The sequence below is a fragment of the Poeciliopsis prolifica genome, unplaced genomic scaffold, assembly GCF_027474105.1.
Source record: "Poeciliopsis prolifica strain line A6 unplaced genomic scaffold, Auburn_PproV2 SCAFFOLD011, whole genome shotgun sequence".
Lineage (NCBI taxonomy): Eukaryota > Metazoa > Chordata > Actinopteri > Cyprinodontiformes > Poeciliidae > Poeciliopsis > Poeciliopsis prolifica.
In genome coordinates this window covers 12322580-12347475 of record NW_026562386.1, presented here as the reverse complement: position 1 = coordinate 12347475, position 24896 = coordinate 12322580, and the positions used below count along the sequence as shown (strand labels likewise).

Sequence of the window (24896 nt, the reverse complement as noted above, 5' to 3'; positions counted from 1 at the left end):
AAACATTGAAACAAAAAAGAACACAGAACATGGATTTAAACACTTTTCTAACAGTCTTTTTTACCTTTTAGAGACTTGACAATGACTAAAATAATTACTGACAAAATCATTTCATTGATGTCATTTTATCTAAATTATTTTAAATAAAAAATAAATAAAACCATTGATCTCTTTGGAGTTTATATACTTAGTAATTTTTTAAAAAAATTACTGAGCATAAGATAGTTTTTACTGTAAAAAATAAAATAGTGTTTTTTGCTATTTTTTTGTAAAAACGGACTGTTGATATTAGAGCAACTATTCAGAACATATAATCATCCATATCAAACTTTCAAATCCACATGATATATTTTTAATCTAGATTCTTTTAAACTGGAGCTGTTTCATGCAATGTGTGACAACCGCATGAGTCATTTAATGTTCACATAAAGCTTGTAAAACTAAGACAGATTAAATGTAACAGCAAACAAAAATTGTAGTAGAACAAACTAAATGTTAGATCAGAACACAAAGCACAAAGCAGCCTTATAAAATAGCAACATGTGATACAGAAGACTGCCACTTCTGCTCTTGCTATTTGCTGTTTAACTAATTTAAAAAGCTTTATTGTACAGAATAAATGGCCATGATTCTCTATATATGAAGAAGAATTACAAAATGTGCATTATCTGTTTGTTCTTACTTGCAATATACTGAAGAAAATCTATTTTGTCTGCCTTGCTTTTTCCTTTTCAAAACCAAAGTACAAAATGCCCAACAAAACACAATAGACACACAAATACAAGTTACAAAGAAAACCTGCCCAATGACTGCTGGAGGTGGACACCAGCCCCACCCTGTGACTCTGCAAGGACAGGAATGTTTAGACGATGAATGGAGAGATTTAGAATTCTGACCGAATGTTGCCAAAAAAAAGATTTGTAGCCAACTAATCCACTCATACAATGAAATTTAAGGAAATCAGTAAAATTATGTGGAATAAGTTAATGAAAGTTATGGGGAGAAATTTGCGATGACGGAAATATGTTAAATAATTTTGGGAAAAGTCCTAAGATTCAGTGGGTCCTCTTTATACCACCAGATGATTAATTATTTTCCTCATTTTTTTTTTCCACTATAAGCAACTCAGATTTTTTTTTAAGTTTTTTTGTTATGTTCCTCCTCTTGAAACCAATTATGTCAAAGATGAGGTGAGAAGCAGATTTGACAGTAGATGTGCTCATGTAGGCTGCTGGCTAGACCCAAAAGCAGAGATGTACTGGTGATGGGTTGAAACAAGCCCGTAATTTGCTCTAGTAACAATCAGAGCATAAAAACGTGTATTCAGGTGTTGGTGTTGCAGAAGGGCCAGAGACACAATGCGGATCACCAGAGAGAATGAGGACAGTACTTTCAGTACTGTTGGAGATAGCAGACTGATGATGAGAGGGTATCAGAGCTCCTGACATGAAGAAATGATCCCTGTGAGTGGATCCTTCTATTTAAACCCGACCCCTGTGGTTATCTGATCATCACCTGACAAATTAAGAGTTTTTTTGTCTGTGTCTTTGAGACTGGTATCTTAATTGGAAATCCACACTTGTTTCATCTTCAGATTCTACACTGAAAAAAATAAGTCATTGGATGAACATAAAAAAATTATGGAAAGGATTTCCACCTGATTACTTTGCTTTATTTCAGCACCATGTACTTGTGTTACTCCTATTTAAAGCAAATGTTAGGTCAACCTAATTTATTAAGATTATTCCAATGTAAAGCAAATGTGTTGGCTCAACTTGTTACAATGGTGATTCAATGGGTGATTCTAAATCAAACATGTTGGCTCAACGTAATATATTGTGGTTATTCTTATATAAATTAAATGAGTTGGCAAAACATAATTCATTAAGGTTGTTCTAATTTAAACCAAATATGTTGGCTTAACCAGAATTATGGTAATGCAATGGATGATTATAAATCAAATGAGTTGGCTCTACTCCATTCATTAAGGTTATTCAAATTCAAATGAAATGTGTTGGCTCAACATATTTTTTAAAGGTTCCTTTAACTCAGTTACTATAGCGTGACCCAATGTAATGCAATACAGCCAGCCCAACTAATCTGCAATGTTTAGGACCAAATCATTGATGTAACTTCATTAAGATGAATGTAAATCTAGTTGAAACCACCTTATTTTACAGTGGTACCTTCACACTACCTGATTCAGTAGATCCAACTCACTAAAAGTAAGTTAGCTCAACAAATATGCTTCATGCTAAAAGACAGCTAGTTAATCGTGTGGAAATCCTTTCCATTATTTCATGACGTTAATTCAAAGACATATTTTCAAGTGTTAATGAAGCATTTTAAGATAGCACTAGGTGAAAGTGTAGGAAGAACACTCAACAATTAGAAAAGGTACAACACAATTGTATTTTCAGAATTGTTATACATCGTTTTTTTACACAGCACAAAACACAGCCGAGTTGGACATTGAAAAAAAAACAACTACAAAAAGGTTACAGTTTCATTTCCCAGCCAATTCTTTACAACATAAAACATGTCAGTATAGTTGTCAACTTAAGAGAACTGTAACAATATAAATATTTTCTACTGCAGACTTTAAACACTCATTTTCCATATGAAACTTTACTCAACTTAGCAGCGAGTTTCATATTGAGAACTTGTGCTTTCTTTGATAAGTTCTTTCCATCCAATTTTCATTATTATTTTCTGTATTACTTCAAGGTATGCTTGAATTACTGAGCAAGTTGAGTGCTGAACGCACTAAACTTGAGGGTAGCTCAAGTTTAGTGCGTAGATTAGTCCAGCAGCATCACTATTGCAGAAGATACACTGCCCAAGCTGTTCATAACTTCCACCTCCTCCAGGACAATCCCAACATCCAGATGTGCATCGGCACCCTCTGCTCAAATGACGATTCCGAGGACAGTCTCGGCTTTGGCCATTTCTGCACATTCATCAACGTCCTAAGGGAGTTAGGGAAGGGTATTGGGGGGGAAACAATTCACATGTAATTAAATAAATAAATTAAGACTGACATTGATTGAGTCACTCATGGACCTTAGTTGGTGAAAGTATTTTAACAACTCTTAGGAGTTCTATTGTAAACACAAAAACAATTTAACATACCATGTACTCCCTCACCAGCTTCTCTGGATCTTCATTTAGGTACACACAGACCTTTGAGGATGCACTCTCGTCTGACCTCAGCAGTGTCTTCCTAAATATGCAGATCAAAAAACAAAGAGAACAATCTCAAAACTCCAGCAGTATAGGTTCACACACTTGAAAACATAGCTACATTCAAAGGAAGTCACAACAAAAGTGATCAGTGGCTTGCAGTCTATTTGAAAGATATTTAAAATTGTTAGTATCCCTTCATTATGCCATGACTAAAATTGAGTTTAACATCTCATTTAAACATCTAACTGAAGCTGTTAGATGTTTAAATAAAGACATGAAATATCACCAAAGAAATATGTGAAAAGTACAGAATGGTCAACACAGTCTATATCCTTCTACTTAAATGAATATGCAAAGCATTCCATGTCTTACAAGTACATGGACAGTCTATGTGTGGGCATGGATAACGTCGCATATGCCGGTGTTTAAGTGTAAAATGTTTTAACAGGTCATATCTACGAGACAGAGAGAGACTACACTCCTTACATTTCCACATCCCCACGCAAATAAAGACAAATAAAACAGACTGGCCAAATAAATGTTTAGCTGAACCCTAGCTTTATAAGCTCTCTAACACTACATTCAGTAAACTTTAGATCTGGCAAAACTTACTATTAGCCACTGAAATCTATAACTTGATAGCCGATGAGCCCCTTGACCAGAACTTAAGCAGGTGGATTACAGACAGGTGATGTTCTGAAAGAGATCAGATATATTTTCAGCCATTAAAATATGCAATGCAGTTTTATCTTTTAGTACAAGTCCCTTGAATGCCTCATGAATATAACCACTGGACACATGCAAGCACATATGTGCAGAACAGTGGTGAATTGAACATGGTAGAAAGTAATAGTAACATAGGTCAAAATGAGCACATGCAATCAACACAAAAAACATCAACATTTCAAAATTAAACCAATGAACTTCAATATTGTTTCTGAGCTACAATTATTTGGGGACAACAAAGAAGAGTCCAAAAAACCCCAACATCTTTACAGCAGAGGAATATGTATTTTAAAGAAAAAAAATAGAAAGCTCAAGTCTGTAATAATGGATAATCCATTGAGAGTTTTAACCTGACAAAATATACTAGAAATCCATAACTAACAGGTATTTTAGGAACATTTAACAAAGCTCAGAAAGCAATGCTTTCTGCAGGTTTCACCGACTGAAATGTAGGACTTTTTATTACCATAATTAATTAAGAATCTCGATGATGATAGAAAGGTACCAAAGTGTGTGTGTGTGTATCTACATTTACCTCCATAGTAACATTACTGAAATAGAATTAAAATAGTTAGAAATAGACTGATGTTAGATCAGTGTGTTAAAAATCCACTAAACCTCCAGGGAGCTCAGGAGGAGCAAAACTGTGACATTTCTGGGGTCCATTTGTGTCTCTGGCAGCAGCTTTGTACACTACATATGGCTCTGCAGACTTTTTTCGCACAGAATGTACCTAACATGGTGCGGCGATAAATGTAAACAAAATGCTATCTGCCTTAACCTAACCGACTTAATCTACAGAACTTGAAATAATGTGACACAAGTATGGAACAAGTAGAAAATGGTGCAAATGGTAGAGAAATTTTAAGTAACATATTTTTATATGGATTTAGATGAAAATAGTTTGACTCTTACCTTCTTCAAATTAAGTAGATGCACGCCAGGAATCTCCCCTCTGCCCTTGAAAAAAACCCAACAAGGTGCAAGCCAGTTATCTCGCGTGATTTTCCGTAATCTCTTGATGTCGCTGGATCCTCTTCAGCGGGAGATGAGTCTGACACAATAGCGCTTTGGAACTGACGTCACTGTTTTTTTTTATTAGATTAACTTTGACAAATATTGATATTGAATAAAATAAAAAAAAAACCACACACACACATACACACACACACACACACACACACACACACACACACATATATATATATATATATATATATATATATATATATATATATATATATATATATATATATATATATATATATATATATATATATATATATATATATATATATATCTTGGCACAGCCAAGATACTGCGCAGGACCCTCAAGCTCCCAGGCCTCTGGTAGAGGCCTGGGGCTTGAGGAATTAGATGTATTCAAGTTGAGATAACGTCATTCAATCACGTTAGTCCAGTTGAGAGAAAAAACCGATTGTCTCGCGTGTTCTCGCGTGATATCCCGTGATCTCACTCGTTGTCGTCAGCACAATATCAGTCTAAATATAATGAATCATGTTAGCTCAACATGATTCAATTTTATAAATGTGAAGTCGTGGAATATCTTGTTTATCCAACATGATTTTATCACGTTTTCGCTTCAAACCCAACATTATTGTGTGAAAGGTACATGATATTTTTTTGTTAATGTAATACGCCCCGACGTTTTTTTTTTTTTGGCGGAAGATCTAGCTGACGTAATTGAATCACGTTATCTCACCTTGAATACATTTTATTCCATTTGCGAGAAAAAACCGATTGTCTCGCGTATTCTCGCGTGATATCCCGTGATTTCCCGTAATCTTGCGTGAACTTGCGTGATATCGCGTGATCTCACTCGTGGTCTTCAGCATAGGATAGGTCTGACTATAATGAATCATGTTCGCTCAACATGATTCAATTTTATAAACGTTGAAGTTGTGGATCTTGTTTATCTTGTTTATGCAACATGATTGTATCATGTTTTTGGCTCAACATGCAATTATTTAGTTAACAGTACAGATATTCTTTTGTTAATGTGATAACCCCTGAGGTTCCTTTTTTACAGTGTAGTTAAGGATGTCCAAGTACATTTCTCCATTGATTCTTCCTTTATTTGCATCTGGTTTGCCAGTACCATATACTGCAAGGCAGCGTAAACCATGACCAATAGCGGGTTACATCGATGCAAGCACTGAATTACTAACAGTAACTGCTTGTAAAGGAAGTTGGGATATATGTATTTTCCACTTGCTATGAGAGTAATATACTGTTATCAGGCTCCATGGTTTATTTGTGTTCTAAACACAATGATGGAAGGTTAAACTGTGATAGGTTTATGTTAACACATTCACTTAATTAGTTTGAATTCAAAGACAGTTATGCTAGTTTACATCAACTGCAACATACATGCCCATAAAATATGTCACTGTGTGTGATTAAATCAAGGGCAGTGGATTGAAGGTAAATGTTACCTGAGGAAATTGTGACAAAATATGATGTTACAGAATTATTTCTGGTTTAAGGAAAGCTAATGTTGATGTTTATGTCAGAATATGTCTACTGAGGTTATATATGCAGTAAATTACTGACCTATCAATTGGGCTGTATTGATAGTTAAATGGGCTGGTTTGTTCAATAAATAAGCTGAGAGAAATTGGATTAACACAGACTGTGTCTCCCGTGTGCTCATTTACATGCTGTTTTTCAGCTTCATCTGCTGCTGCCCGGTCCAGAACCCTGGTACCCGTTACACTTGCGAGAGCCATTCCTTCTACAAATATGGAGTGAAGAATTTAGGAAGACTACTTCCTTACAATATTTCACTGGCTTGACTATCCTTTGGAGTAAACTTTAATAAGCTTGAATATGCCTTTTATCCTTTTTTCAGCAGTATGGTCGAGTACAGTGAGTATATAAAGAACACTGGTTGAGGCCACTGCTTATTTATTTAAAGAGAAAACTGTACCCAATAATTCAATAATTCCCAGAGTAACAGTTTCCTGGCTCTTCATCAACTTCATCAATGATGTTGCTATGGGATTTTGTAATCCCCCCTGATTCTATTTGCTATTAGATGTGTCAGTCACCCAAATCAACCAATGGGCTGCAAATAATCTGCCCCATAGGTTTGGTTTTCCGACTCAATGCTGTTTAACCAGAGCACCCAGGACAGTGCTTTTCATTCTTATATTGTTTCAAAAACCTTTGCTAATAATTGCAAAAAATATTCATAGGAAGATATAAGTTGGGGGGGATGGGAGGGAATGTGTTCCCCCAACTTATTCTGACCACTTTATAGTAAGTGGTCAGAATCTGTATTGTGGATTTCTAGAAGTTCTGAGTTCCACCTGCATGCTTTTAAGGAAAAGCCACATTACATAATGTAATCCATTAGATTATTGTTTCATTTTTTCACTGTGTGAAAAATGTCATATGTGTTTGCTCTTACTCAGTAATACAAATGTTGATTTTTAGAGTATGCTGTGTGATATTACATTTGTTTTGACACCAGAACCAGTCAAATACACCTTGTACTTTCTGAGATATACATTATTAATTTTGGGGGAGTCATATTTGAGAACTCACCAAAAAAAGAGGCTTGGTAATCAATAAGAGCACTGGAACATTCAGAAATGTGTAAATAAATCTGTAAGGCACATGTAAGATATATGTGTTTGCTTTCACTAGCCATACCACACTGTGCAATACTTTGATAATAAAAAAAAAACTTTTTTCTTTAGTCAATATTAAATTATATGATTCTGATTTGCACATAGGAATGATTTCTAAATACTGACATATTTCTGTTAGTTTATTTGCCTTTGATAACTTTTTGCATATCATATTCATCATGTGTTTAATACTTAATGCATGTGTTATTAAAAACGTTTTACCCAAGTCTTAATTTGTGGAGTCATTTCCTCAATACTTTTTTAATGTGGCTAGCTGGAGTGTTCAGTAATTATTTCAGTCGCTGTACATGAACAGAAATTGTCCTTTAAATTTCTGGGATTTAGAAACATGGCTGTGCTATATAATTAATTTCTGGTCATAAGGGGTCAGCAACCAGTCAGTCACAAATGCCTGAGCTATTGATTATTTTCAACCTATTTAGCGTACCTGTTCAATATTAGTATAGTTCAATAAACCTTTGTTTATTTTGTACCAAATAAAAAAAGGAAATGTGTGTTTACATGCAATATCTCAAAAGCACAGGCTCCAATTTTCGACCATAAGTTCCCATAATGAATGTCAATAAACTTTTCCCTCAGGTAAATTTCTTCTGATCAGCGTTATAGAGAGCAAACAGAGAAATGTTTGGGAGCAAAGCTGGCTTGATTGACATGCCTGGGAGTCTATAATTTAGTGACTTATGAGTCACAGAGAGACAAAACACCTGTGAACTTCAGTCGCATGTAAATTATTTTGACTCATGGCTTTTATCTTGCTGTCATCTGTCGGTGGAATAGGCAATCCATCTATGACAGACAGTCACACTGTTGTTAGTTATGTTACCTGTGTTGTCTGTTGTACTCAATTGTCTTTTCTCCATAATTATGGCTTATGGTTTACAATAATTTAACTACCAAACTCTCACAATGAAGATGTCCATTATTTGCATTTTCACAAAACAACAAATCATACTGAGTGTATCCACTTACTGCAGGCAAAGCAAAAAAAGATATGGCAAACACAGAGAAGCAGGAAGCAATGGTCTTTCCAATCCACGTTTGTGGCACCTTGTCTCCGTAGCCAATTGTAGTCACAGTCACCTAAAATGGAAAAATAGAAGAAAAAAAAATGTTTATCCATTATAAGCACAAGAGATTTTTGTTTTAAAACCACTATTACAATCATGCAAGTAAATTTGTTGTAGTTCTGATGTGCCTGTTCTGCACAGGTGTTCAGTTGTGTGACAAACCATAACATGTGTCAAAGTGGTTCAGTTTTTCTTTTCCTCATGCCCCCTTACACATATTTCTGATGTACTATACAGATATTTATTTAATATCTGTATAGTCTATAGTAGGTCATAATTCTTTAATTGAAACATTTCAAGTTGCTCACTTGGGCTTGGAAATACGCAGAGGCCGGTAATGAATTCCAGAAATTGTCTGTCATTAAGATAGTTTTAGTCAGGCTCTCCCTGTCCATCATTTCCCAGATGATCCGTCCCGCTGAGTCTTTGTTAAAACATCTATTTAAGTTGAACGTAAGAAGCAATAGTTGGGTCTTATCTCCATTATAATGCTGTTGTTCTACTATTCAATAAAATATGTCACTATTTAGGCATTAAAGGAGCATTTACACATGTCATGAAGAGATTTTTTGTTTTTGACCTTTTCCATAACAATGTCTGTGAATTTAACTGGATTTATTACTTGTCTGTCAGCAGCTCTGTGAGGTTTATTCAGTATGCTGAATAAACTGCCTCTTGATATTTGGGATCTGTAACACAGTAATCTGCTGGGAAATACCCCTACCCGTCAGCCAATACAGTAGGTAACGATGCAGACTTTGGACAGGAGCCACTACTGCAGTCCAGCATTTTGCATGGGAAATTCGCCTGCTGCTCACATCTAAAATAAAATAATAATGGATAATATTGTGATAACTGCCAAAAACATAATCATAACCGACTTAAACGTAAATAATAATAGCATGCCAATCATGTAAAATGTCTTTTGAACAAGTAACATACTAACATGTCAATACAGCTGCAAGTGATAGCTGCATTATACAACTTTTGTAAAAAAAAAAAAAAGATATATTTCTTTTAGATATTTATTGAATTTGTCACTTTGTCATGACAGTAATCTGATATAACTGTCATGTAATCCGACTGTCATGTACTATTGCATTTTATTTAAAATGCATTAAAACACACGTTTTATTGCACTTTAAATCTAATTCACTTTGTTCCATTTAACATTGGCCAAATTATGACATCATGTGCAGTTTTTACATTAAAAGTTTTTGTTACACTTATGGTCACAACACATACCTCTTCATTAAAATCTTCAGGATGAGAAAAGGTTAGTTTCAGTATAGATATCTCATCATTGTAAAAGCACAACTTATTTGTCACTTGGTCTGCAGCTATAATAGATACATACCTATGTTTCAAAAGGAATAAAGAAGTAATAGAGGGATCTATAACACCTGTGGTGACCTGATTTCAAGACTTTCCAACCATTACAAAGATACTTAATTGTCAATTTTATCAAGGGTTAAATTAGATGGCTTCATGTTGTCTACAGGTTGCTCTTAGATTCTAAACTGTTTTTATTTGTCTTTCTGACCACGAAGATATAAAATATAAAATATTGTATTGACGGTCAAAAGGCAAGAAACAGGAATAGTTTATAGGCCTTAGGGCAAAAACTGTCAAGGTCTAGCATGGGTACTGCATTATTAACACTCCTTTTATGTTGTATGGCTTTGCTTGTTTGTGTAGCTTACAGTCACTTCCTGAAGAACTACAACGTAACTTATTTTTGAGGAAAATACTCAAAACAACTCTTGCTCTTTGTACTAGATTCCCAGTTTTCCTGACCACAATGTTGAACTTTTACCTCGTTGATTCTCTCTCACATGTTTCTACTGTAGAAGAACCAAAAACAAAATCACTGTGACTAAAACTGGATAAAAAAATCCATCAACCGAAACTTTTATTTATGTAAGAAAGGTTATCGACTGAATTGAACATGTGTGTGCTTTTAAGAGAGTCCCTTAAGTTTTTAGAAAGCTGAAGTTCATCCCATGTTCTTTTCACTATTTGTGTTAGTGCCTGCATTAGCAGCCCACTGGATCTACCCACGAGTTTACACACTCCTACTTCAACAACAGAACCATGGAGAAAACACAGACTATGTTTGACCTTTCACAGTTGAAGAAATACAGCCCCAGGATAGTCAAGGGTTCTTTAAAAAGAATAATATTTTTAAAATATGATCATAATCAAAGATCAGAAGTAAATCTATTATTCAACAATATAAGTGAAGCCATTCCCAGCGATAAGATAAATAATTGCAACACTCATGTAGAATCTTTATAATAGAAGGAGAAGACTAAAAGATCTCTAAATACCTCATCCTAAATGCTTTGATCAAAAGGAATTATAGAACAGATGAGAAATGTTGTCCTTGACCTCGAACAGTCTGTAAAAATTACAAAGTTTTTACTTATAATCCACAAATAGAGAAAACGTGAACATTCCCAGGGGTGGTTAGTTAACTAAAATCAATCTATGATTGATACAGGATCAAGCCAACAGGTTTCTTTTGAGTGGGAGTAATATTAAAGCTTCAATGTGACTCCGATTTTAGTCCTGATTTTATTCTGATTGATGATCTCTTGAGGCAGCTAAATATTAGGGTAATGGCAAATAGGCCGTCTGGTCAGAAAAGCCTTGAAGCTCATTACTAAGCAAATTTCATCAATTAAAACATGAAAAAATCTGGGTGATAATTACAGGAAGGGTTTAATTAGGGATGTAATTTTCAGAGTTTTGTTTTAATTTTAATGAGTATGCATGTTGTCAAAGCATAGTTTGAAACACCCACAAAGTGACAATTAACTTGTTGAAAACTTTCTTTGAGCTTCGTATTTTCATCTGCTTTAAAATTATGATATCTGTTTCACACAGACGAAAAATGTATTTTCCATATGAAATTAGACATTCAGCCACCCTTCAATCTGCCTTTAGCAACTAGAGGCAGAGAAAGAGGCAGTAAATACAATTCATTGAACAATAAAAAGCAAATTTTAATGGGGAATTACCAAAAATAAAAAGAATGCCTCACTGCAGCGAAGTGACACAATCTGTTAGGTACATATTTAGCAACTTGGCATTTTATTTGCTTGCTCTGCAGTGTGAATTGTACAAGTAACCAGCTTGTTTATGCAAAAACTAAAATGTTAGCCATACTGCAATAAATCATAATTTGGACAGTGAATGCTGTAAAGATGCAGCTTCAATATTTCTTCAAATATGTCTCTTTTTAAATGAGGTAATAATGCAGATGAATTTTACATTATGAAAGGAGCTATTCATTAAGGAACTAAATTATTTTGATGCTGCTTATCTTTATCTAAATCAACCCATTTGGCTATGGGTCATATAGAGAGATGAACCTGCTAAATACAGATTAACATTTTCTGTGTTTAAACTGTTGTAATCATTAAAAGGTGTGTTACAAATCAATGCAGTCCTAATTACATTTTTTTTATTTGATCAAACCTTGTATAGATTGAAACAAGTTGAAAATGTAGCTCTGTGTGGTCCATTATCTTGTTTTCTACACTGAGGGACTATGCACCAAAAATGAGACTCTGACTCAGTATTGTCACATGACTATTGTAATGATGAGATGGTGTTTGCAAATTGAAGACTCTGTGATTAAGCAGATGATAATCTCCCATGAACAACACCCTGCTGCTGGGTTTGGAGCTGGCAGACAAGAAGTGTAACATGGGACCAAAAAAACTCCATGTCACAGGTGAGCAGTAACTTAAATATCATTACAAATGTTGAAAATACACTTTGAAAAACTGCTTCATGTGTTTATTTCTTGAAACAAGTATCTGATCATGTTCTCTTGATCATTTCAAAGAGTTATTTGAAAGGCTGCATTTCATACTTATGTACTATTAATTTATGTGATCATGAAAACTGCCATGATCATTCAAAAAAATTGTTTTATGACTAAAGTAACTAAAACCAAGGGAAAACCTTATATCTCACATTGTAGTTGGAAACTTTAGTCTGCTCTGTTGAAGTTACATTTTTATGCACATTTCTCTTTTGGTTCCATAATAGCAAAGATCCTAAGTTTAGTTGGGCAATTGCAACATCTTGATATTTTCAAGCTCCAACAAAGCTGAAATTTTGGCTTCTACAGACTAGTAAAGTACTACTAATATTTTATTCAGATATGTTGAGCCAGGGATAACTGCAAAACATTCTGAAAACTGGTTCATTAGGCCTGGAGTAATAAATCCCAGCTCTAGAGTCTGACATGTGTGATGTTTTGTTGTTTTGTTTTTTCTCTCTTTTAATACTACATTGTTTGACTTGGGTGTTCATTTGCAGAAACATCCACTTCAATTTATTTATTTATTTATTTTTCAGTCTCCAAAATGATGGAATTCAAATGAGTCAGCAATAGCCTAACAACATTTCTTAGATCTATGGACAACAGCAATTGCTGGTCACCTTAGTTAATGATCAAATAATTACATGCATTGACTAAGCTACTTTTTCTTTGTATGTACCACAAGGGGATGATTAAGTTTTCCCAAAATTGTAGACATTTAGAAACAGACATAATCAGAAGAGGTAGTCTTACCACTCCCCACCACAATGCATCTGCATAGTTTCCAAAACCAGTGGAATCTGTGCTATCAACTGCATCCTTTTCTGCCAGGTAGACAAAGTATGAGGAGAAGATCAGGCTCAGAAACCCAATGTACAGAGTGGTGATCAGCTCCTGAAATACACATGAAACAAAACAATAGTTATTTCGGTCTTCAAATGGCATATGAATTTGAATATTAATGTAAACATGGTATGCGGATAAGATTAAAATATAAAACAATTATATATATACAATCCATTCTTCATATTCCTGTATATTCCATATAATCTGTGTGATTTGCATAATATGTACATAGCTCTCATGTTTATATTTACATTTGTACAAAACATTTTATTTATAGCACGTCAATGTTATTCTCTGTTTATATCTTTGTACACCTGTTTATAAATATTTATATCCTGTATAGCACTTCTGGATAGATGCAAACTACATTTCGTTGCTTTGTACATGGGACAGTGCAATGGCAATAACGTTGAATTCTATTCTATTCTATTCTATTCTATTCTATTCTATCCCATGAGTCATTCATCAGTTAAAAAACTGCCCTTTCAAAAGGGCATTTTAGTCACTTGCCTACCCTTAAACAGCAGCATAAAAACCATCTTAGATTTTTAGACAGTCATACTGTCCTGATGAGAGAATGACATCAAGACAGATGTAATTCTATTGTTATTGAATATTGTTATTCAATGTTATCTTGCATAACACTAAATAGATAAAACGTCTCCCAACAATTATGTCCATGCTTTTACAAATAAGGCCATAACATCCTCTCACAGAGAAATTTAATGTCTGCCTTGGGAACTTTTTGAAATTTAAATATTTGTTGTTGGGTGTATGATAGCATGTTTTTGAAAAATATATTGAGAGGTTGTTAAAAATGCAATGGGCTGCTGGAGTCTCAATTTTCTATAAGCTTGCGATTTGGCCAGGTTACTAGAAACTTTCAAATTAATACTTTATTTATGACAAGCGCATATTGTTTATATCTCAACCTACATACAGTCAAGGAAAAACATACAGGAGGGTTACTGCACAGAGAGAGTTTGAATATGTTCTGGTACTATGCCAACTTAATGATGCAGAACTGAGTTCTGCTGCAGAAAGACAAAAGATAAAACTGTTATGTGCTGGGTTGTGTTGAGGTTTGTTTATTGTGTTCCTGACTCTCTTTCTTTCTTTCTTTGATTTGACTAGTCTGATTTGATCCAGTGCATAACTTGTCCCTCGTTATTCCTTGTTACTCTAGATTAATTCTGTTTTTATGTCTAGCTATTCTTTAGTGTTAGATTTATTTCCTAGTTCCCTGTGTACTGCTGGTTGCTCTTTCCCCTCACACCTGCAACACATTAGCTAATCAGCTCAGGTCTTTTGTTCCAGCGGTCACCCTCACAGTTTTTATACCCATCTCTTGCTAACACTCCTTGCTAGTTCCTCCAGTCTGTTGTTCCCCTGCCTCCTATTTCTTCCCTGTTAGTATTTTTCTTGGATTTTTCATTTTTCTTCTGCTCTGATTTCCTGTGCTCCTTTGTAAGTTTTTCATAATTTTCTTTCTTTATAGAACAGTCACCATGACCCATGCTCCCAGCCCCTGTCTGCATTCTGGAGTTCATTAACAAACACATCATGATAAAAACAATGCTTTCAAATTCAAATATATAGACAGCTTCATGAAAAACATATTTCCAGTTGTTGCTTTATTGTCACACATAAATGATTATTTGATTTATTAAATTAAATTGATTAAAGGTCCTACATTAAAAGTTATTGCTCTCTAAAACTCAATATGGTGCTACCCTTGGCATCAAAAACTGCCATCAATGAGCTACTGGCAATGACTCTCTTACATAGATGTGTAGAAATCATGGCCCGCACTCGTCTTTGCAGAGTTGTAGTCATTCAGCCACTCTGGAAAACTTTAGTCTGAATGGTCTTTTAAAAGTCCAGACTTAAACTAGGTCATTGTAAAACCAAGCACCCAAACATAGTTAGAAATAGCTTTGCAGTTAATATTTTATTGATGTCAATCACTTTGTTTCTTGTCTGTTTCTATGTTTTGCTCTACAGCCCTGCAGCACGCAAAAAGTGTCAGAAGACAAAACATCACCTCCTTATCATATACCTGTTTGCATGTGAGTATAAACTGCTACTAGAAAATAAGAAACGTAAAGTTAAATGTTTTATAGAATGCAAACGAGGTTCCTCAGAATGTTCTCATTTTATTTATTCAGAAAAACATCAGTGTGCATTTGTTTGTACTGCCATCATTTCCATCAGTGAACTGAATAACTGAGCCTCTTGCACTCTCCAAAAAAGAAAACTTTCCGCAACTTTAATGTTTGTAGATTTTAGGGTTGAGTCTCTTGGACTAAAATTATTCAGGGCTGATGTCCTGAGGTTTTTTTGAGCTGTTGCACTGCAGCTTGAAAAAACAAACAAAAAAACTGTGGAAGGTACCACACACGACCAATATTGTTCATTGAGTGGATAACTGCCTGCAACAGCAGAAAATAGGAACCGAATGAAAAGACGGAATAGTCTTTTCATTCTGAGTTCTACCCCTGCAGCTTTGCTTCATGCCCTCAATTAGTCAGAAACTTTGAGCACTCCTCTCTCCCCATGTGCTGCATTGAAATAAAACTTAAGCCATATTATTGTAGTCACAGCAAACAACTAACTACAATCTGCCCAGGAGGGAAAACTGTTGTATATCAATGGTGTATAATCACTTACTATGTGATTTAACATCTGCTTTAAAATCATGCTGCCCTGTAGAAATGATTTAGAATGACTTCCTGTTGAGTAAAACTATTCCATCTGCTTTAGATGGAATAGTTTTATCTGGGTAACAACATAAATGCAGAAAAAACTCTTCTTGTCAGAAACCCCCCCAAAAAAACTTGTAAAAAAATAATGGATTAAAGTACTGAAAATATTTCTAACCATTGTTCAATGTGTAGTGGCCATTTTCACCTGGCAACCTCTATTGAATAACAAATGTTTCTAAAGACCAAACTAGACTTAAACCATAAAAAATATATTTGCAAGAAAGAAAAATAATTATAATGTAATTGTCAGTCTAGAAACGTCAGCTTTCAACACCAACACGGTAAATAAATTGTAAGATTATGTTGCAAGGTATTAGTAAGCATAAAATAGTACCGGAAGAGTGCAGAACTCCGCCGACTTCTACAACATATCCAAACACACACTGCATTGTGTTTTGGGGGAATTACATGGGGCTTTGGAATATATCATATAGTTATATTGCTCTTAAAAAGGTCATTTGAAATGAAATGACGAGTAAAAGATATATAATGTGCAGTTCTCAAAGAGACAACACCTTCACAAGACACAGATGGACTGCTGATGCCTTTAATCAGAACTGAGTTTTAAAAGGCCTCTCAGAGAGTCACTATTGTAATCACACTCCATTAGACTCCATTGGTGTTTCTGTGTGAAGGCTGAGCCCTATTATGGGTCCAGCTCATAAATTTGAGAGTAATTTGATGCTAAAGCCCTCAAATTTCCTTTTCCACAGGAAAAGGAAATTTTCCTTAAGTCCATGGCAAACATGGGTTGGATAGTGAATAGCTTCTGTCTGTGGAGAAAAGGTTTTGAATTAAATGTCCATGTTTTGTGTGACTATCAGGTTTCAGCTGTTTTCAAAAGAAAGGAGATTTTTTTTTATGGATTCATATGGAATCAAACAAAAATATATAAAAATTGTCATTAATATAAATTACGTGCAATATTAATGACGTGAAGTCCTCCAGTGCCTGATGAAAGTGTTCATAATAATAATAATAATAATAATAATAATAATAATAATAATAATAATAATAAAAGAAAAGGAAATCAAATGAAAGTGTTCATGACAATTTTATGTATAACATAAAATTGACAACATTATGGACAACCTGGACTTCTCAGAAGAAGAAATTCAACAGCAACTGGCTATTATTGGCTATAAGATCATACCAAAACACAGGCTGTTGGAGTTTAAGCAAGATCTTGATGAACTGATACGCCATGGGCAGTGAAAATACCTGACTTCTCCCACAACTATAAGCACACATACTCAGACAGCAGCTGAGTATGTGTGCCCCTGTCAAGTCTTCCTGCTTATACTTAAGCATAGACTTTAATGTATCTTATTCAGATTTGGTATGATACATGAACACAAGGTGCATGATTGTGAAGAAGTCTCTTTTACATTCTGTTTCTTTTTTATTTTTTGTATTTTATTTACAAAATTAAATCTAAAGGGTGCCATGACTGTTTTCATTCATCCAGAACCAGATTTTGTTGCAGTTGTAGCTGCAAGTCTTTTGTGGTTTGTCTTGATCAGCATTTCATATGTAAAGGTAACATTTTCTGTCCATTCTTCTTCACAAAATAGTTCAAGCTTAGACACATCAATATTATTTGCAAACAGTAACTTTCAAGAGCTGTCACAGATTCGGAATTAAATTTGGTCTTGACATTGACTGGTTAATTCTAACATAAATATGCGCTGATCTCAACCATCCATTGTAGCACTGGTGTATGGCTAGGTGTCAGAGCAGTTGTCGGGCTGCAGGGTAAGCTTCCATCTTAGGCTGAAGTTTTCTGCAGCTTCAAATAGGTTTCTTCTTGGACCGTCTTGTATCCATCCATCTTCCCATTAACTTTGGCCAGCTTCCTTGTCCCTGGTGAGTAAAATGCTTTCCTGTACCATGATGCTTACATTACCATGTTTTACCATAATCATGTCATGTTCAGACTAATATACGACAGTGGGTCTTGCTAAATTATCATGGACCTTGGCTGTTTCTTTGATTAATGTGCTTCTTGCCATATATGTCACTTAGATGACAAACATACTTGATGACAATGTCTTGGTAGCCTTGCCACTGAGATATACTATTTACATTTTAATATGATGGATTCAGTAGTGCTCATGATGTGTTCGAAACTTGGAATATTGTTTTATAATGTAATTCAGCTGTAAACTTCACTCCATTTTTTTCTCATTTGTCTGGTGTGTTCTTCATCTTTATGAACATGTTTGTTTGCCAGTGTTTGCTCAATTTTTTCTAACCAAAACACTCATCTGTATAAATACACCTGCTGCACTCTTCCCCTCCGTTCGCCTTGAACCAGCCACCAGCGAGCCCCAGGAGGAGAAAGGCTGTTGTACTCCAAATGTCACACCAATCAATTTAAGGATGCTTATTTGTTCCCAGAAAAATTATATATATATATAAAAAAATCATAAAATTGGACGTTATGCTGCTAGCACTTAGCAACAACTCTTAGGTGGAAGTGAGAACGCTGCCCAACACTGTGTGCTAAATAATAAATTATAATTTAACAAAGATTCGAGGCAGATAAATGTTCCTTGAGGAATTTTACTAATCAAGGTACTCAAATCATTTGAAGAAACGTTACGGCCCTACTATGCATTAATGGAGAATCATGCAAACCCCAAGTAGGGGTATTAAGGCTGGCCTTAATACCTAGACAGATCTTCATCAGTCTTCAGCAGTTCCATTAACTGTGGCACAGAGCCATCCTTCTTGTAAAAATTTTTGAAGGATTGTAATTTTGAAAGTATAACTTGAATAACATGAGTATATAAATAAGATCGATACAGTGTGCTTTTGCTTTATCTTACATTGGCTTCATATGCATTTGCTTTGTATTTACACTGTTTTAATGAGTAACTTTTAACAACCTATAAAAAGGCACCAGATGTTACACCTGATGTTATTACTCAAGATTAATAGAAAAGTACAAAAATGTACTTATTAAATCACCATCTGACACTGTCAATTTTAAAAGTAGTCTTTGTGAACATCTTGTTTTATCTGTTTAAACATTTTTACAAAGCTGTCAACATCAACAATCTCTGTTTGGAAAAGGTCTCTGATCTTTTCCCTGCACCAATATTAACTGCCTTCATATCTAAGGTCAGCAGCTGTCGATACCCTCAGCAGCAAAAAGTGATATAGTCATCATGAAGGCAAGGAAGAACAGCAGGTGGCCCTGAATGAGTAAAATTCCTGACACCCTGCTCATCACTCATCACTTTCATATGGACATTAAAGGCAGCGACCATGGCCACTGGGGATAATCACAGCCACCTCTGTGTCTCGGTTAAATGACACCCTGGAGAAAGACATAATCCTTTCCAGCTAATGTGTCTATAAAACTGAAAACCTAACCATGTTCATAATTGAGCTTTTTTTTTGTACTTCTCTGCTCTGAATACTATTTTGACCGTATGATGTATATTCATATGAAGACCATCTATTTCATTGCACAGTGAGAAAAATAATACCTGATGTGGAGAGGCTATTACTCCCCAGATGGAAAGTCCCCAGCATATTTATAATAGTCTGAAATCCCAGTGACAGGAATGACTGTGGACTTGAAATATACAACACATTTAGAGCTGTGATTTTGTACCTGCCGATGGATGAAGACAACTGAGCCCAGGAGACGCCAGGTTCCTCCCTGCCTGTCAACATGCAGCATTCGCAGGATCTGCAGGAAGCGAATCCCTCTGGAAAAATGCAACACTTTTTACCTGCTGACAATATATGTTTGCCAAATACAAGTAGACATCCCAGTGCAGACAATAGCATGGAAGTAATAATAGATGTTACATAAATTTAGCTGCTAATGAAATGCACCAAATGACTTTAAGGTTAGGGTCATGTGGAGGACAGCTGCCACTCTAACCTGGTGTTCTACATTGCCTTGCAAAATTATCCCTACATCATAATCTTGCCCAAAGTTTCTCAAGTTACAACCACTAACTTTTCAGTAATGATGTAAGATTTTATGTTATAGACCAATGGAGAAGAGCCAAATTGTAAAGTGAAAGGAAAGTTTTACCTGATACTCATTTTTTACAAGCAAAAATCTGAAAACTGTGGTGTATTTGTGTTCGATTAACAGACAGGTCAGAGATAACAATCTGAAGACATGTAAAGAATGTTTCAGTTTTAAAATAATAGCCCAGATTTCAAAGATCTCACAGAACATTGTCAAATCCATAATCTTAAAAGAGCATGGCACAATTTCAAACCTAGTTGTTAGTTATAGATTTGAACTGAAAGACCAGACAAAAAGACCAGCAGCTAAAAAGCCAATGAGAACAGTGGATGTAGCTCCACATGTCCATAGTTCAGGTGGTTGACGGTACAAATATTGGTCATGCCACAAATCGGATTTTAATTTCAGAGTGGCAAGAAGAAGATAGTTTTTGAAAGAAAACCGATAGAACTCCTGTTTGCAGTTTGAAATACCAAATAGAGGAAGCACAGCCAGGATGCAGAACACAGGATGCAGCACAGTGTGCTCTGCTCAGATGAGGCATACATGTAATTTTCTGGTGTTAATATGCTATATGAAGCAGGAAACTAAGAATGCACATTGCCCTGACCACATTGTCCCTACAATAAAACATGGCAGTGGCAGCATCATCCAGTGAGAAAGCTTTTCTTCAGAATAAACAAAGAAGCTCATCAGATTGGAAGGTGGATCAAGCGAAATATAGCAGTGCCAAGTTTTGAAAATGCATGTTCATCTGGAATGGGTTTGTGAGAAATAATGGGAAAATACTTCAGCCTCTTGATATGCAAATCTGATTGGGGCATGAATGTTAGCTTATCTTCAAAGTATTGACTTAAAAGTATTGGGGAACTGCATATAGTTGCATTCCAGACTGCTCAGATTTTTATTTGTTCACAGGCTTGTTCTTTTTTTCACAAATATGTTACTTTGTGTTGATCTGTTGCATAAAATTCCTTTGAAATACTGTCCAGTATGTGTATGTAATCTGAAAACCCTGAAAAGGTTTTGGGGAAATGAATACTTTTGCAAGGCATGCCTAGACACAATAGGACTAAAGTATTTTCAAGTATGATAGAAAATTAACGAGGTACATTTTTATACCAATGGAGAAAAAGAGTTTAAGGTCCTGGCAGTCACTCTAAAACGGGACTCTAAAGAGTTTATGTCTTACATTGTCTGCCTGAACACATAAAATTACTTACCTTACTGCAGAGGTGGCAAAAACCTGGCCTTTCGAGCCCACTGACAACACAACTATCGAAGCGACAACCACTATCAGATCTGTGATAATGAAGCACATGAATCTTTGTTTAAATTTGGCATAGTTAGGGACATGAACATATTGGAGTTGTTTATCAATGAGATAACAGGGGTTTATTTTAGGATAGAAACAATAAAAAAAAAAAAAAAAAGAAATTGGCTTTTTAAAAATTCAAGTAATTATGTTAATCAGGTAAAATGTGAAAGTGTGAGTAATAATAATATTCACAGTGGCACATTTAAGAATAAGCACCTGGAGGCACAAATCTCAACAATAGAATCTAAACGTAAGAAAAATATTGCAGTGACAGTTTTAATTTCATGCCGAATTTGTCTTAACTATCTCATTTTAGGAAGAGGCTCAGGCTACATTGCCAGTTATTGTTTAAAAATTACAAGAGTGGGTGAGGAGTGACATCACTGCTTGTGTGCATGGGTAGAGATATACAAGTGTATGGGGATTGTGTTTTCACCTATAATAGATATTGGCTTCCTGGCAAAGCGTAGTCGGCCCCAGATGCCAACATATTTACTGCGGCAGCCTGCGGACCAAATGCGGACAAAATATTCCACACCGAAGAACACCACAAGGACGATTTCCTGTTAGACAAATGAGGCAGAGGGACAGAAGGATAGAAAAACAAACATCAGATGTTGTTGCAGGTTACTTGGTGCAACAGCACCTGAACAGCTGTTCAGGTTTGTACCTCCTTTGCTTTAAAACAAATATGGTTAAATTATAAATGTGAGCTCTCTGTAAAGCTTTTCACAGTGTCTTAATCTTGTCAACACAATTAATTAAGGATTATTGATTCTCCCTCAGAAGAGACACCATTCGTTAATGTTTCATTCGTGTCACCTCATTGATGAGTTCTCCGACTCGGCTACAGTGCACTTGTGCCTGATTAATATGTGACTAAGACATGCTTGTTCAAAGAATTTATCCGTATTGTGTTGTTTTTAAAGAAGGGTTCTTCAGATTGTTTTTCATCTGATTTTTCTATCAGGATCCCTCTTGGAGAAAATTATTACCGTTGAAGATTGTGATTTTGATGTAAATAGAGATATAGATTTTAGAAAAGATGGATGGAGCAACAGAATATGACCTAATTATTGAGTGTACCTGAGCAGATAAGCAATTTGTTTGTGTTTAACTGGCACCAAATTATGGAATTGTCCTTTGATTCATCTGCTGTCTATATGTAGCTAATTCTGATTTACTGGTGCATGATATCTATTGGTTGCTTGATCATTTTTAAAGGTGACATCTATGGTTAGGTACCATGGAAAAAGGCTTAGTATTGTATTTAAACAGTGCAAATATATACAAATATAGACAAATTAGAAAAAAAAATATGTATTTCAGAGCAACCTGTATAAAATAAATAGGCCAAGTTCATATCTGGTAATATGCAACACATTCCATTCAAACCAGTTATTCCAGTTTCAATCTAATTCATTACAGAATTCATAACATACACTCTAACTTGATCTACTTCAGTTCTTTTACCTGAACTGGATTGGTATAGTTCTAATACTTAATAACAAGGAATATAAGTGTTAAACTTCATAAAATATCTTAAAGTTGGCCAGAGTTGCTTTTATTGCACTGAGGACAAAATAATATTTGTAGTAATTGCACCTTATAGATAGTAACCTGCACCTTCAAGGTAAGGAGAACACATTCACGTTCTAAAACAAGATGGCTCTCTGTTGGAAAAGTGGTTTGAATTTTATTTTTTTTTTTCCAATCTGTTTTGTGAATTTTAAAAGCTGAAGTTGCTCAAAATGAAATTTTCTGAATTGGAACTGTAAACAACAATGCTTCTGACTTCCAGAAAGAGGACATAAGATATGTGAACCAAACCTCTTTGACTACAACTGAAATTATAATCAATGAAGCAGAAATCTTGCTTATTCTAAAGCTACCATTTAAGCCCTTTAATTTTTCTCATTTTTTTCTGCACAACAGGTCGCTACTTGCATGGACAGTCTCATTTGACTACATACATCTCACAATATTTACAGTTATGGAGCTGCTCTAACCAGCTATCTCTGGTTGGTCCTATTGGTCTAAGCAACGCTATGATATTTTAGTATCTAGGCCTGACCACACATTACCGTTGGACAGCATATTTAAATCTTTCTCAGTTTACTTTATTGGATAGAAGTAACTTTCTAATCGCTGGTCTTCTGTCAAAATTAGTGTCCAAAAGTCTTCACCTTCTTGGTGCACACAACTCCACATGCTGCCAGTGCTGAACAAGCTCTGCGTTGGTGGAAACATGATTCATTAGTGCCCTCCTCTGGTGGAAATTAATTATTCTGTTTGATGGACACTTTCAAGGAAATGTTCTTTGCGACATTCCTATCATATATTAGAACAACTTGGTGCAAAACGGAAGGGTTTTGTTGTTTTCTAAGCATAGCTAAAATAAGCATGACATATTTTTGTCATTGAAAATTGACAAAAATAAAACGACAAACGCCTGCACATCTTTCCTTTTATAGCAATTTGCTAATCAGATTGGAAGGGTTTTTCAGCAATGGAAAATACAGATAGTCTGTATTTTTATTCAATAACAATGTTATGATTTTTAAAAAATCTTGCATAGAACAAATATGAATCTAACCATTCTACACTGTCTAAAAACTTTGCCCGCAAAGTTTGGAAAACATGTTTGTGTCAGTTACATATATTACTTCTATACTTCAATGTAATTCCATCTGTTCATTTTTTTTAATTCATGGTGATTGAATACAGTCAACACAATTGCCACATTACAATAAAGAAGGACTGCCTGGTGAGTCCAGTGAGTAGAAATTAATGAGCTTTTGTAAAATGCAGTTTCATCCAGCTATGTCTTCATATTTGACAGCCATAAGGAAAAAGAACTGAGAGAAAGTCAATAGCCGCATTGATTTCTTTTTTATGATGACACTATCTACGGAGTGAATGAAGAGAATACACTAAAGAGTTCTGACAAATGGTGTTTCCATGTTGAACTGCACATTTTTTAGCAGTGTTCTTAGTAGTGCTTTCTTTATCTGAGTCAATGAATATAAAATAGCACCGTTTGAAAAGAAAATTGGATGAATAATATGTTTAATTGTACTCCCGGAAGCTAATGTTCAGCCAACTGTTTCATTTCCTAATTTAATCATTGGTGGTTTTTACATCGCGGTTGAAAAATAAGCTGCCTTTCCAAAGAAAAAGCAACAAACCAACAGTGAGGGAATAAAAAAATATGCACAAACCATTTTTATTCACTTAAATCTGTAGGATATTAGTCAAAGGAAGCTAATGTGTAATCACAAATTGCCAAATTAGTCAGACCAAACTGTGACTTTTTAGCTGTATCTTCATCTGTATTTTATTAGGTCTGTTTCATAATTTAACACAGAAGGTACACAAGGAAAATGTTCTGCAAGTGTGTGATGAGCTATAAAGAGGAATACCTTTGAACTGGAAATGTTACTTAGAAGAAAGGCAAAAGGCCAAACATTGTTTTT

General features: G+C 35.0%; 1 protein-coding gene and 1 long non-coding RNA gene across 2 annotated transcripts in view; both read right to left on the bottom strand.

Moving 5' to 3' along the window:
* Positions 1 to 24896, bottom strand: part of kcnq1.1 (potassium voltage-gated channel, KQT-like subfamily, member 1.1) — a 52700-nt gene that overhangs the window by 15677 nt on the left and 12127 nt on the right. Inside the window, exons 3-7 of the mRNA XM_055036498.1 lie at positions 21857 to 21983; positions 21326 to 21404; positions 19731 to 19827; positions 13248 to 13388; positions 8559 to 8669 (exon numbers count right to left, since the gene is read on the bottom strand). Coding sequence (XP_054892473.1) covers positions 8559 to 8669; positions 13248 to 13388; positions 19731 to 19827; positions 21326 to 21404; positions 21857 to 21983 — 555 coding nt within the window. The remainder of the gene's footprint in view (positions 1 to 8558; positions 8670 to 13247; positions 13389 to 19730; positions 19828 to 21325; positions 21405 to 21856; positions 21984 to 24896) is intronic.
* LOC129364078 (uncharacterized) lies at positions 2814 to 4987 on the bottom strand. Its single transcript, XR_008606401.1, has 4 exons — positions 4828 to 4987; positions 3799 to 3882; positions 3133 to 3223; positions 2814 to 2969 (listed from the first exon to the last, which is right to left on the bottom strand). It is a non-coding gene; the product is annotated as an uncharacterized LOC129364078 (long non-coding RNA).